General features: G+C 38.9%; 1 protein-coding gene across 2 annotated transcripts; it reads right to left on the bottom strand.

The window, feature by feature from the left end:
* Nucleotides 1-486: 486 nt before the first annotated feature.
* RCAN3 (RCAN family member 3) lies at nucleotides 487-14,411 on the bottom strand. Of its 2 annotated transcripts, none has more exons than XM_075173393.1 (5): nucleotides 14,144-14,411; nucleotides 8,413-8,655; nucleotides 4,236-4,409; nucleotides 3,492-3,663; nucleotides 487-2,676 (listed from the first exon to the last, which is right to left on the bottom strand). In XM_075173393.1, the coding sequence occupies exons 2-5, from the start codon at nucleotides 8,605-8,607 to the stop codon at nucleotides 2,468-2,470; spliced, it is 750 nt and encodes a 249-aa protein (XP_075029494.1). In that variant the 5' UTR covers nucleotides 8,608-8,655; nucleotides 14,144-14,411; the 3' UTR covers nucleotides 487-2,467. The 2 variants fall into 2 exon arrangements, with proteins under 2 accessions (XP_075029494.1, XP_075029495.1); XM_075173394.1 differs by having other exon boundaries at nucleotides 14,235-14,393.
* Nucleotides 14,412-15,002: the final 591 nt, after the last annotated feature.

The following is a 15,002-nucleotide window of genomic DNA, read 5'->3' as shown; positions in this document are numbered from 1 at the left end:
ACAAGCAGGTGGTTTACAATTTTGTGATCAATGCATGCACATTTTGTGTAAAGTCTGACCATTTCCTTCCGTGGAAATGGGTCTTTGGAGATTTTTGAAAACAAGTGATTATTTATCTTTATTACGACAAAAACTTTACAGAGCCCAATACTGCAACCCAAACCGGACATTCTCTCCCACAACATCTAAGCAGGTGTCGAACTCCCATTCAAAATTAACGCGAGGTAAACATCCAAATGGAACTCTGCTGTGCTGGGCACCCAAAACCACCATAAAAACCTTCTCAGACCCTCCTTCAGCCCAGCTCTTCCCAGGATTTTTCTGCTGAAATCCCCAACTTCTTCAGCACTATTTTTTCCAATAATTTGCTTACGGAAAACCATAAACTATCTTGACTGTTCACTCAATTGCACAAGCATACAATACTATTAGAAAACTTATATACCAAACTTGGGCCAATATGGAATACAATTAAAAAACCACATGTGAATGGCACTGCATCATTTTTATTTTAAGTGTCTTTACACAATGAAAGATGTTGGAATGCAAGTTGTTATACATTTTACACAAGATACATTGACAACATTACTTGCTTGATTTGCCTTATAAAACTGTTTCTGAAGGTTTTCCACTTATTCCTACTTACAGCAACTTCTACAATGGGGTAGAAATTAAACAATTAACAAAATATAAACACCACAGAAAATCCAAAACGGACTTCCGGAATTTTAAAAATACACAAGCCTGATGGACAATACAAGTTTTTTGTTGTGTGTTTTTTTTTTTTTTAATAACATGGAACAGTGAGACAGAGAAGTTGGACTTTGAGTGAGTTTAATACCTGAAGAGATACATAAATATCACGCCTGTGGAGGCAAGATGAACAAAAACCATTTTCCTACCTTTTTAATAGATACTATTCCTGCCTTTGGAACAGGGACCTGCCTGCAGGATCCCATTTTGCAACTTGAAGCTGGTGGCAGGAAGGGATCACGAGCTGGCACAATACGGAGTTGAAAACTACCATGCCCGTGCAAATTCATGACCGCTACTTTTTCTCTCTGCCGTCAATCACGTGAAAACACTTTTGAAAATTCAATAAACACTTCATGTAGAATTAAAACACACTAAAATGAATTTGAAAAAGGCCAATTTCTGAATGATTTATATGTATGAACATCAGCAGCCTGGTTTGTTCACAAATCATTTTATTTTTTTAAATAGAAAAAAGAAGAATCTGTCTAGACTAAAAAAGGCTGGTTATAAAATAGCATAAAAGCATAGGAGCACGTGTCATTATACCGAGGCATATTCTCCTCCTACTAAAACACTTAACACAAGATCACAAAATTAAAGATCTGTATTTTAAAAGATGCATCCTGGTCTCACAAGTAGCAGATGCTCTATCAGACAGACAGGATGCCACACAGAAAAAGTCTTATGAAAAACAGCAAATAAGGGCTGAAACTGCATAAAAACTGGCTAAGCCAGGCAACTGATTGTCTTAAAAAAATACAAAACAGACTGGAGAAGTTTAGGAGCACAACTTAAAAATTACCCTAGATGTTTTATCTCCTAACATAATTTAGTCATAACATAACAGTCACTGAATTTATTTATAAATGTAGGCCATCTCTAGGACTGTAGAGGAACAAACATTACCATATTTTCAGAGAGGATCAGAGACAACACATTCAATAGCTGAATCCGTATTTCACTTTACATATTGTAATTCACTCCTAATTAGGTGTCAGTGCAAACCATTGTACCTATCGGTGTACGTACCATCACAGACAGTAGCAGCAGTAGTGTTGGCGACAGACTCGGAGTCTGTCTTGTCAGTGGTCTGTGGTTCTTCCTCCTGTATTCTTCTCTGTGTAGTCAGCAAAACTACCTGAATTTAGTTCCATACGTGTATTTGTGCCTCATGTCAAATTAAAAACACATACTTGGCGTTTCTGAGAAAAGCAAAGATTAATCTTCACCTCAGATTACTAGCCGGGAAGGAATTTTATCATAAAGAATATGTTTCACTTGCATTTAACAGTGTATTAATTGGAAGCTGTTGTACCAGTACAGATCAGCTTTTCATAGCTATACAATGAACTTTCTTGAATCCAATCGTGACAGTAAGTAAGATATTATTTCAGCACTTGGTACATCACACTGTACAGTATAAAGAAAAGGGTAACATCTTAAAAAAAAAAAAAAAAAAAAAACAAACAACAAACCACAACCAGACTTCCTATTTTTCACTATTCAAGTCAGGTGGATTTGCTACACTTGGGGGACTAGTCCCTAAAATTAAAGTGCTTTTCAGAGCATTGGCATCCAAAATCTTGAACATGAGAGACAACTACAAGTAAAATCTGTTGTCGCTATACATAACATATAGCAGCAGTACAGACATCAACACATGTACTCATTAAGTGTCTGATTTTTGATACTATCTTGAGCATCACACAATTTAACAGTGCATAGTACCCCCTACCTCCAGTGTACAATCAAATGCTTTAGATTCATTCAATATTGTTGCAGGTGGCTCTGGACGCCTTGTCTGCATGATCTTCTGTTTGGGATTTTTTATTTCATCTTCCTCTTCTGTCTCACTTTCACAGACATGGACGACTACACTAGGTGTTGATTCTGTTCCTGCATGAAGCTCGTACTTCTCCCCTGAAGAGCAGCAAACAAAAATCATGCTAAGAACATCCCCAAGGGAAAGCATTAAGCCACTTTATCTCAAAAACTCCTTAATAGCTACAGTAACACAATCAAATATTCATTTATTCCCATCTCACCTTTAATTTGCTCAACTTCCACACTTCACCAGACCTGTTAAATGTTTTAAAATAGTCCCTGTATCTGTTATACTGTACTTTGAATACAATCAATCTTTTAATTGGTATTTAAGGGAAGGAAGGGAGGGATGTAAAAAACTGTTGTGGAACACTGAAGTCATCAGAAGACAAGCAGTGTGCAAATTTTTAAGTGACATCATTTATGCTGTACATTAATATGACGTTTGTAAGGAAAACCTACAAAAGCCTTTGAAAACATTAAGCCTCCTGATTCCCTGCTTTTCACAAAAAGCAAACAGCATGTTTCCTAGGAAGGCTCATAAAGAAGTTTGACGATTACACACAAAAAGTATGTATTAGCATCCTTAATAACTGGAGCTGTCCATCTGCAAGAGACTGAACTTTTCATTCCTCTTCTTGTTTGTTACTTAATACTGAGACTATGACAAAATTCAATAAATGGATGTGATGGAGCTAGTACCACACGATCCAGTTCTGTGCTATACTTTCAATCAATTAAAAAATTACGTAAAAAAAGTAATGAATCACTTTATTCAAGTAAGAAACATCACATCTTTTCTCACAGAAACAAAACACCTTTTCTCACAGAAAGAAAGATAAGTCGATAAATTCCCTCGATAACTATTTTTGACGTTAAGTAACACAACAAAAGCAGGTAAATATTCCTACCTGGTCCCAACTTGGAGACAGCACAAAGCAAGTCATAGTTTATCAGGGGAGTTGCATCTTCACTCTGTTTCCATCCAACTGGTGGAGACGCAGGTGGTGATATCAGGAACTGTTTAACAGGTTGTGGAGGAAGGAGGTAGGACTTGTCGCCTATTTCACCGGATACCTGTACCTGAAAACAAAAGCCAGGAGATACAGAATAAGATGACAAATTCTAATTCTCTTTTTATTTAGTCTACTTCCCCAATAATGCATGTCCATTCTCTGTATTAGCCATGCTTAATTCAGCCTAGCTTTAAAAATAAAAGCAGTACAGCTTTTGTCAGTTCTTGGTATGACACCTTGGAGAAATGCTGCAGGTAAGAAATTGGCCTGTGTAAGTGTTGACAATGTAGCTGTATATGACACAGGCAAGCTGCTAATCCAACAAGAAGAATATGCCTGTAAACCACCTATTATAAAGAGATCTTTGGACCCACTTATTTTCTTTCAGCACATTTCTGTTTATGAGAAAAGGTTTGCGTTGCTACACAGCGACTGTTCCATACCAGTTACAACTCTGTAAGCTTAAGCTGAAAAGCAAAACTGTCCCCTCAAGCTTGAATTTCTCAACGAGTGAAAATAATACATCTCAGTGTAGAAGAATGAGGTTGAAGGTAACCTCAGGTATTTATCACAAATGAAACTCATGGGCAAAAGTGGAACAAAGAAGAAACAGGGACACATTTTAGTGTTCCGTAATACCTGTGCGAAGTACAGCTTCAGCTTCTTTCCGTTGAAGTCAGTTTCATGCAGTTCTATCCGGGCTCTTGCTGCTGCCTCTGGATTGCTGAAGTTTATCCTTACTCTTCTAAAGCTTTTAAACAACTGGAATGTAACTCGATTATCGTAGACTGTGAAAAGTGCTTCAAATCTTTCCTAGAGATGAAGTACAAAGATTCTCTAGACACTAAATGAACATTTTCACTCAATGAAAACACACTTTCCTTTCACTTTCCTCTCCCAAATCCCAATAATTTCTTTAATCGCATTCTAAACCTGCACATTCCATACTTCCCTCGGTTACCCTGACCTGAAAATCTGTATTCAGTGTAGTACTGCTTTGTCTCACTATTCAAATCTGAACTCCAAGAGCACATTGATGCGAACAAGCCCATAAAACTCCTAATACATAAACTGCCACCTAGCGACAGCTACTCAAAAGTGCAGATGTCAACAAAAATACTGGTACTTGCACATGATTTTCACCCAAGCATCTCCAAAAATACTAGGCAAATCACTTAATTTTTATATTATATAAACTAAAGTACTGAGTGTTTACGGAAAATGTCAAAATTCTCAGGATGAATGAATAAGATTACTTTGAAAGAGACAAAAATCTATTATTACTAAAAAACACTTGTTCACAAAAATAAAAAACTGAAAAAACCCATGTTTTATTGAATATGGAATCTTATCCACAAGTTCTTTAAAAATAATAACTGCATTGTTATGAAATTCAATCTGTTTTAATTTACTAGTTCTCTGATCTACAGGAGACCTAATTTGCAGATATTTCTTTTTTTCCCTAGTGCAATGCACTAGGAAATTTCCTAGTGTAAATTTTCATTCACTGTAAAAAGACATTAACATCAATAGATGAGAAGTATGCAAGCAATCTCTTTTCAATTTTATTTACTATGTTCTCATAATATTCAGTTATTTAGAGAGATCTACATAAGCAAATAATGAAAAAGTATTCCTTTTCTGCTTAAGAACTCTTTCCTATGACAATAGCTAATTTGCTTGATTCCAACAGAAACCAATCTCTTTACAAAAATCCTGTTGATGCCTTCATTCCTGTAAAAAAAAAATCACAGGATGAGGGGCTTTCATTTTAAATAGGACTGAAGAAATGATGCCCACGCTAGTTTTAACAAAAATATTATTTTCTTGCACAATTCTCTCCAATCTGTACAATGTCAAGGTCTTCATTAAATCAGAAAACCTGTTTCTTCTGCACACTGGCCAAATTTTGTACCTGACAAACATAAAACTGCAATCTAGTGATCAACCCTGCAACTGAAAATGATGAAGACAGTGTTCCAATCATGACATTACCCTCAAAAGATGAATATTTGAGAAAGACAGATGTACTTTTACTCTATCTGAATTTTTCACCTCTTGCTGTTTGAACTAAACTTGAAAAAACACTTTTAGATGCTACGTAAAAGACAAAATTATTAAAAGATGTATGCCAACTTAGACATCTTACAGTTTTTCTGTAAACATACCATGTATTTAACCTACAACACTTAAACAAAAGTGGAGACTGACTGCATTAAATTCAACAACTTAAGAGTCAATTCAACATTTACTGTTAAAGTGTTGCTTTAACAAATCATCAGTAAAAACACAAATATAGCTAGAAAATGTAAAAAAAAAAGGATGAAAAAATCAGAGAAGAAATAGAACCTAAGCAAAATGCTTCATAAGAATTAAATATACAAATTTCCAATCAATACTGTCTTTTTAGCCTTTTCTCCTCGCCAGAATATTAATCATTACTCACTTATGTGAAGTTTCACAAATGAAAATGCTGAGCATAAAATATTTGTGCCTACATACAGAACCAGGCAATCTATTTTCTACAGTTGTAGCTACTACAAAATCAGGGGAGAGGAAGATTGATTTTGATAGTCTGCTTGCAAGTGCTGCTAGCTTTGCTAGCGTTACCAAATGAACTAAAAGAATGTTGTACCGTAAGTGCCATCGAACATCCCCCCCAAAAACACCCACCCCCAAACCACCACAAATTTTCAAATTGCTTTCTGTTCATGCCCAGACAGCACAATTTCCATTTGTTTCATTAACTGTTTGCTGTGCATTCAGCCTTTAAAAGAAGATGTAGGCAGAAATAAATCAAGCCATTGAAATGTGTGTCCAGGGGCTGACTAAGCTGAATTTCATAAAGCAGATAAAAGCCATATATATCAAAGCACCTCTATTCTTCCGAGCACAAGGAAGAAGTCTGCATATTAAACGTTTAATTTATAGATTATAATGTATAATTCTGACCTATTCTAAACTAATGTCTTGGCTATGACAATCAGCTTGGATGAGCTTGCTGACAGTACACTCAGTACATTTTACAAACTATATTTGAAATGAAATATTTAAAATTTTAAATTTGTGGTTAAATTTACAAGTGGTTTGATGTGGCAACTAACTATCCCAGTATCCTTACAGAAAAAGCTAGCACACCTCCCTTGATACACCTCATATGCATGGACGTACTGTGGGAATACTTTCATGGAAAAAAGCAAATATGCATTAAAATGACAAATCACATGTAGACATGTGCAAAACAATTTAGCAAGGCAACATTTCCAGTGCACAATTTCTATACCGGACACACAATGAATTATGGGGCACTATTTCTGTAGCATCAAAGTTAAATTAGTGCATTAGTTAAAGTTCCATTGATTAACTGATGCTTTACTACCTTCTTCCAAAGGTAGTAACCACTGAACAAATGGAGTGCTCCCTGCTTACAAAAGTCTTTTGAACTAGAAGCTGATCTAGTAGAAACAGTAACAATTTAAATTAGTCATCTCTGAGTTAAAAATTTATCTAGAAAGGGAGACGTCATCTTCCATTTTTTTTTTAAATTAGATGACGTATGATTTACATACTCTTAAGCATTGCCTGTTTTGTTTTCCAGTAAAAACAGCACTAATATACAAGGCTAGAAATTAACTCTTCTACTGGCATACTTAGGCTAACAACAACTCATGTTCTTTGCAGAAAAGCATTTGACACCAGGCATATAAACAATGGCTAATGAACTGTATCTCATTCCCTCTATAAAACATGGGAAAGAAAAAATAAAGCATTGCATCTGAAAATAAGCCACTAAAGACTCAACAGCCTTTCCTGGCACCTTTCTTTCGTACTCATAGGGACACAATTACAACAAACTACAAGAGCAACAGCTCTCATTGTGTAATATCCTCCTCCCTACCCAAAAGGGGATCTGTAAGCTGCTTTACAAACTGTTTACGTGACACCACGTGCATGTTCTCAACCGATCACTGTTCCTTTTCTTTTGCATGTACTATGTCCATTTGTTAGGAGCACTGGCTTAGGAATTCAGCTCACAGTAAATATTTGAAAGATTGATTTATATATAAGTACACAATTTAGCAACTCTGAGGCACAAGCAGCATTTCCTATTTCAACGACACCTTTCCCTCAATGTTGGAAACTTCTCAGCAAAACCATAGGCTTCGTAAGTACTTTTGTAAACTGAAACTGAAGAAGCTGCAGACCAAAGCTTTCATATCAGCCCCTCCTATTTTCCCTCACTCATGTAGTGTACATAATTATTCCTGGTGCTCTCGGAAACAAAGGGAAAGCATAGATTTGACTGAATACAAATGTTAATAAGCCAGAGAAGATTTAGTTTATTATCAGGTCTTTTTAAGCCACTTTCAAGGTGTTCCAAGTCAGAACACACATCCTGCAAATTTATAATGCTCTTTTAACAGAATCCTTGCCTTGAAATAAAACATTTAAATTTGCTTTCAGATTTTATTTAAATCTGCCCTCGGATTTGGTACCTTGGATAAAAAGAAAAAAAAAGAGAGAAGAGCTTTTCATGGGCAAAGCACTGTACATACATTAACAACTTCAAATGCCAGAAAAGTGTAGTATTATCTGCTCTTTGGTAACCGTATTCATTCTGATCTGAGCTTACCAGGTAAATACTTTGGGTTGGTGTCCCCCCCCCATTTATAATATGCAGTAATATTACTGAATATTACTGAAATACTGGACTGAAAATACTGAAATAACTGGACTGAAAATCCAGACAAAAATGTTCAATAGCTGTATCTATACATAAAATACTATACCCCAAATATGCCTCTCTCTACCTTACCTTTTCTTCCTGTACCTCAAACACAGCTTCATGAACACTGCAAGCAAAGAGTGAGGTAGGCAAGTCACTTAAATCCATCATCTCTTCCAAATCATCTTCATTTTCTCCAAAAATCATCTGTTCTTCCTCTTCTTGGTCACTGCTGTAGAGGTCTGACTGGCTGTCACTCCAGGACTTCATAGTATCTCTGAGCATCGTTCACCCAAAGCAACTCTTCTTTATGTTCCAGTTTCTAGTAGGGGTCTGCCATTCCAAAAACAAAACCAAAACAGAAAGTGAAGATACCACATCTTCTTGCTTTGACTGTTCTTTAAGGCAAATAATTTTACAAAAAAGAATAGAAATCAACATGAAACTTGTTCTCTCATCCACAAAACAGAAGCACTGTATCCCATTTCTGTAAATGGGATAAAGACGCTACTGTTCAATCTATGAAAAGGAAGATAAAGTCACTCAGTCAAGTAAATGAAATTTCTCCTCCCTTTACTCTGACATAAATCAAGAACTACAACACTGTTCTAGAAGCTTTTCTCCATGACACAATTTTCAGTTAATAGCAATTTCTTATTTAGTAACTTAAAAGCACTTCCCAAGTAATCAGAGTAGTCTTCTGATATTTGAAGGAATATCTTTATTTCATCAATGGGAACACACGTATACAGCAAAGCCAAATCATCCGTCCAAAGCCCCTCCAAGCCAGCAGCAGATACAGGAACAAAACCCAGGATCTCCTAATATGAGGACATTTCCTGCTCCTAAGCACTGGAAAATGCCTTCCCCATAGGTAAGAGAGTATCTATAGCCTTGAGTAAACATGTCAAGGGAGAAAAGTGCAAACAAGCAAGAGGCTAAATACAAGACTTCAGGTAACAAACTAGTTTTTACACAGTAAAGAAGATTTTAATAGAGCATACCTTTTGCCACCTATTGCTGCAAAAATCAAGAGGAGGTTATCACACTACTGTATATTCTAATGTAAATGATAGAAAACATGTAACTATACTACATCTAGATTTGGAGGGGGTGTTAATTTCTGATATAACACTAAAAAAAGGTAAGTAGATATATTTTGTTTCATTGGCAATTAAGTCATTTGAATATTTGCTTAACTAGCTTATTCTTTTGAAGCAGTCACTGAGAAATGCCATCAACTGAAACCAATATGCATTAAAAAAATCCATAATAAATCCATGCTCACTCATGGGAAAGTGTTTAAGACAACTTTTCTAATTAACAACACGCAAACACTTCAACACTTTGTACTTAAGGAGAAACAGCACATGAAAATAAGAAAAAAGGATTTAATACCTATTTTAAGTATTTACAAACTGCTTAGACACACACACACGCAAGGTGTGAAGTTAAAGGAGTTAAATCAATGTAACCTCGGTGTGGACGCATAAAAGCTGTCTGAAGCAATGTGTGCACATGCACACGTAACTGCACCAGTTCAATGTCACACCTTTAGTCAAACCATTACAAATTCATGCATAGACCTGGCTAAATTTTCCCAGCACAGCAAGTTTCAAAATTTTCACAGAAAACGCTCCTCAGCATCACAGAAAGAAGGATGTAAATGCAAGAAAACATGTAGCTAGTGGAAACCTAATTTTTTGTGCTCGCTGATTCATGCAAGAAGGAAAGAAAAAAGGAAAAGAAAATATGCCAACACAGTAAAAACAAAAGCCACCATCTGGCGTGGCAGCACAGACTCAAAGAGAGTTCTGGGCTAATCAATCCAACATGCAACAGGACACAGACACCTACAATCAAGCCAAGCTACGTGCAGACAGAATTGAGAGCAACATGCTAGCCTTATCCTGGTTTTGGTCCTACCTCCCCAAGCATCCCCCTCAGAGAGGAGTACGGATCACAATAAGAAACACCTAACCCACACGTGACTGCTCCAAAAACCGGGTTTTCTGACAAATCAAAGAACGAAGAGACTTGCAAACAAGGCAAGAGAGCAAAACTGGCACAGAAAAGGGAGAGTTTGGAAACGCTGGCATGTAAATTCAAAGATTTAAATTAATCGTGAATAAGGCAGGAAGTAAGGTAACATACAGATCAACATAAAATTTGGTCAAGTTGGCTGCATTATGAAGAGCTTTGAAAAGTTCAGGCTGTCTGAGCCTCATACACTACAAAATGAAGTCAATAAAGCAGACTGCAGGGAGGCAAAAGCATCAAGAAAATAAGATTAACGGAGTGCACAATTACTGTGACTTACACTGTGCCTGCAGTAGTATTCCTCTCTTCATTCTGTTAGTACTGTGGAATCAGACATCACAATTAAAATGAGAGAGAATTTAATCCATAGATTATCAACCGAATCCATTACTCCTTCTTTAAAGTTGTTATCATCTACTATGTGATTTAAGGAGCTGCAATCTGCAGACTGCTAACACCAAACACTGCAGTGACCACAGAGACGTTCCTCCGTTTGGTATGTTAGCACAGAGGAACAGCACTTCAGGAAAAAATGAGGAAAGAGATGGACAAAATGAAGGCAGATCGAGGTTTTAATTTATACGTATAAGACACCTGAACTCTACATTTGTGGCTAATATTTCTGTACCATGAGACTTTGTATAGGCTCCTTGAATAGAAACCATCTTTTATACACCAACGAGAAAAGTATGCAAATATCTGCTTGAAAATAAAATGAAACTGGTACTGTTAAAAAGAGCAATACAAGACATTTTCTAGAACATCAACCTAAAGACATAAAGAATGCATTGTGGGGGGAAAAAAAAAATCCCAGTTTTTCCTTCTTTTGCCAAATTTGTTTAAGGTAATTCAGAGAATTAAAATTAAGTTCAAAGTTCTAGCATGAGGAGGTTCTAAAATTTTGAAACTGTTATTTTGTATTTTGGAAAAAGATATCCATGTTATTTCCATGTCTGTTTGGTGTAACAGAATAGGGCAATTTCATAAATGAAAAGGTGACAACATACAAAAGATGGAGCAGTAAAAGGCAAGAATGATAGCCAGGTAAACAATACCATTAAGGAAAGGTCTTTGCCAAATCAACTTAGGAACCGGAAAGGGATCAATAACAAGCAACTGAAATGTTTGCAAACAAATGCCAGGAGCTCAGATATCACAGAATACCACACACAGTGTAAGAGAGGATGGGAAGAAAAAAGAAAGGGAAAAAAGCCAACAAAAAAGCCATAAGATCCAGCTTCTTTTACGATTTAATTTATATAACATTAAACGATTCAAGTAACCTATGAAGTAGACAGAGATAAAGTGATGGCTGCAAGGTCACTATGATTTTCACCACGCATGAACTGGTCAACAGACTAAGTGAAACAGTCTAGTTAGCATCTTCACATTAAAGACATTAAACCTGCAGTTCCCTACATCTTTAGTCTTCTGCATCCTGACTCATTTCATCCAGTTCCATGTGAAACAGGCAATCAACAACTACCACTGTCTACCTGTGTATTCCCACCCTCAAAATGCATAAAGATTAAAACAAACTACCAAGGCAGGATTGCTCAGAAACAGAGCTGAAATGACAGCCCTGGTGATCCTTGCACCTTAGGCCTGTCTTCTGTTCACCGAAAAGATCTTCCCTGTAAACCTTTTACAGTGTAAATACCCTTGATATGAGGAAAACACTGCTTTTTGCTCAATGGCAATTTGTGGTATTATGAAACACATCAAATTCTGCATAGGCATGCATTATTGCACAGAAGAGATGCTCTTCAGATTTGTAAAGAAGTTTAAGAATCCTGATGGAAAACACACAGACCTGTCTAGGCACACTGTATCCAGCTTTGCACACAGCAAACAGCCTCACTGGCTTCAAGTTTCATTATATATGAATTCATTCAAATACAGCAATAAAACGTTTTACTCTAAGATATTTTCTGCTCTGTAAAAAGGCAGCGGGTCTCAAATGATGTCTGTAAACGATATGGGAGAGCTGGGGCAGTTTAAACCTCCCCATTGCCATGAAGTAGATTAGATTTTTTTCCTCAACTAGTAACAACAATTGAATTACCAGAAATCATCTTGTTCCTTTAGAGAACAAGAGTAGAAACTTGTACACTATTAAGCTGCAGAAGACAACGCAGTTATTCCCTTGAATTCTTGCAAACAATCTGCAGGGAAAATGATTTAATAGAAGCAATCTTAGTCAAAGTTAAGGAAACATTTCAGCAACAAGATCAACAGTTCTGTATAATTCACAGTGTGGCATTTCTTGCTAGAATAAAAACAAAATCTGAAAAGCTTCTGTAGAGAGCACTGAGCTACAAAAGCTACTTCAATTATGTTTTGTTTTTTAAAAATTAAGAATGCATCACAGTTCTAATTTTTTTAATCATAAACCTACATGGTTAATTTTAGTTTTTTCACAAATTACTTGTTTTTCCTGACTTCACCCAAATCAGTATCAAAACACCATGGTTACTGAGCAATGCAAGAATATCCAATAGCTTCCCTGAAATAAGGATGAGACAGGTAAGACTGATGTATGAATGTTAATTAAGAAGCACTGTTAGACACAGTACTGTGAGAAGTGATATTTTAACAGATTAGGTAGAACTATTTTACTGTGCAATTATTAGAAAGCATCAAAATCAGAAGAAGAAATAGTCCAAGCTTGACAGGTACACCGATGTGATTATCAGTGCAACAGCCAAACTGCTCTGCTTCAGTTTCCCCTACGCAAAAAGGGAATTACTCACTTACCTCCTTGGAAAGGCAAGAGGTACCTATTTATAAGATAGTCTGATATAAATGGAAATATACAAACGCCACTCATTTATTACAATCAGCTAATTCTTACGATAATATTAATTGCAATAAACAATTCAAAATTATAAGCAAATTCTTTGTGTAGACAACTCACAATAATAAATAGCAAGCTATTTGATCACTCGCTCCCTCTTAGATTTCAGATTTAATGGCAGGACTGAAAGGATCCCAAGAACTAAAGCCACTTAGGTAAGTCCTTTTACCAAGTCCTTCGTTTTGAGAATTAATACCTGCTTATCATTTAAATACCAGGTGACAGGTACCTCTGAAACAAATCAAACTCTTCAACTTCATACAAAGCTTAAGATTTTCCAAAAGCAAACTGTGGAAATGCAGCTTCTGCCACTGAGAGCTTCAGTTCTTCATCAGAGCATCGGTACAGACAGCGCTGGTATTTTTACCTTTCCATCGTCTGGACCCCCCAGTTCAGGCACTGCTGAAATACGAGCAGCTCACATTATCACATCCTACCGCTTCAGAGAGCGACAATCAGATTGCTTCCCGAAAATCCTGAATACAAGGACTAAAAACGGCATGACAATTTCTACATAAACAGCCAAATCTGCTCTGAGGAGTTTATAAACTCGGGCTCAATCCTGCAAACCCGCAGAGGACTGGTCTACCCAGGGGAGCAGCCCTGGGCAAGTTAACGGGGGGGTCAACACCCCAGTTCAGAGTTAATACGCCATGTGATAAACACGAGGGTGGAGGCAAAAGACCGCTCTGGGATTATTCTTAAAAAAAAACAAACCCAAACCCTCTATATCTGCCCTAACGAGCAACTGTTAAAGGAGAAAACAACTTGGCCGCCGCCGCTCCGCCCGGCCGCCGCGGAGGGCGCAGGCAGCAGCACCGCGGGACGGGCGGGCTCGGCCAGGCCTCGCCGCGCCCTCACCCACCCGGTACGGGCGGTGCTCGGCGCGGCACAGCGAGCCGGGGCCGGGCCGGGCCGGCTCACCTCAGGACGGGACTCCCGGCGAAAGGGCGGCTGAGGGGACGGGGGAGCAACAGATGGCCGGCGGCGCTGGGGGGAGGCGGGCGACGCTCACCGTCTCCTCGGCGGGGATCCCCTCGGCAGCGGCGGAGAAGGGTCGCCGCGCAAGGGGCGGCAGCGGGAGCGCGCACTCCCCGCCGGTCGTCGTGCGGAGCGAGCGGCTGCGGGAGGGGAGCGGCGGGAACGCGCCTGCGTGCGCGCCCCCCGCCTCCGCATCGCCTCAGGGAGCTGCGGGCGGCGGGGGGGTCGGTGACCCGGATGGAGGGGGGGCGACTCTGCGCATGCGCCAGCCCCATGCCCGCACTGAGGGGCAGCGGTGGCTGGCGGGGGGGCGGCCATCTCCTCACTCCCCTCGGCGTGAGGGGCTGCGTGGGGTCCCGTTCCCGCCGCCCGCCTCCCCTCACGCAGCCGCTTCGCGGTTTCTGCGACAGGTTTGAGGCGTATTCCGCCCCCATGGCGTCCAGGGGTCTCCACAGCAAAGGGCACGAAGCGTTTTGGGGAAACGAACGGTGTTTTACACGTATCGATCCTTGACGAGGCGACGGGCCTCCGCCGTCTGCCTGGCCTCGAGGAAAGGCTTTCCTGAGTTCCCCGGGGGAATGACGGAGCTCGGAGAGATGAGAATCGACTCAAAAGCAGCGAATTGCTCTAGGAATGGCCTCTGGAGAAGCGGTCGGCGGCTGAGTTGCCTGGCAGAGCCGAGGACAGAGGCCTCTTCCATGTTTTTAATTAACAGCCTTGAAACACTGAGACCTGACGGAGCACTTCGGGGTGTCCTGGCAGGACGCTTGGGTGACCTTGAAGGCTAAAGCCAGAGAAGAGG

Source organism: Calonectris borealis, chromosome 25 (genome assembly GCF_964195595.1).
Source record: "Calonectris borealis chromosome 25, bCalBor7.hap1.2, whole genome shotgun sequence".
Lineage (NCBI taxonomy): Eukaryota > Metazoa > Chordata > Aves > Procellariiformes > Procellariidae > Calonectris > Calonectris borealis.
The sequence above is the reverse complement of the archived record's forward strand: the minus strand, read 5'-3'. Positions and strand labels throughout refer to the sequence as shown.

What these genes read in the sequence shown, in the direction of transcription:
- RCAN3 (XM_075173393.1), bottom strand. Translation starts at nt 8,607, where the DNA reads ATGCTCAGAGATACTATGAAGTCCTGGAGTGACAGCCAGTCAGACCTC. An exon ending in TTGAGGTACAGGAAGAAAAG is followed by an intron (nt 4,410 to 8,412) that starts GTAAGGTAGAGA and finishes CTTCATCTCTAG; the next exon opens with GAAAGATTTGAAGCACTTTT. An exon ending in TGTCTCCAAGTTGGGACCAG is followed by an intron (nt 2,677 to 3,491) that starts GTAGGAATATTT and finishes GCTGCTCTTCAG; the next exon opens with GGGAGAAGTACGAGCTTCAT.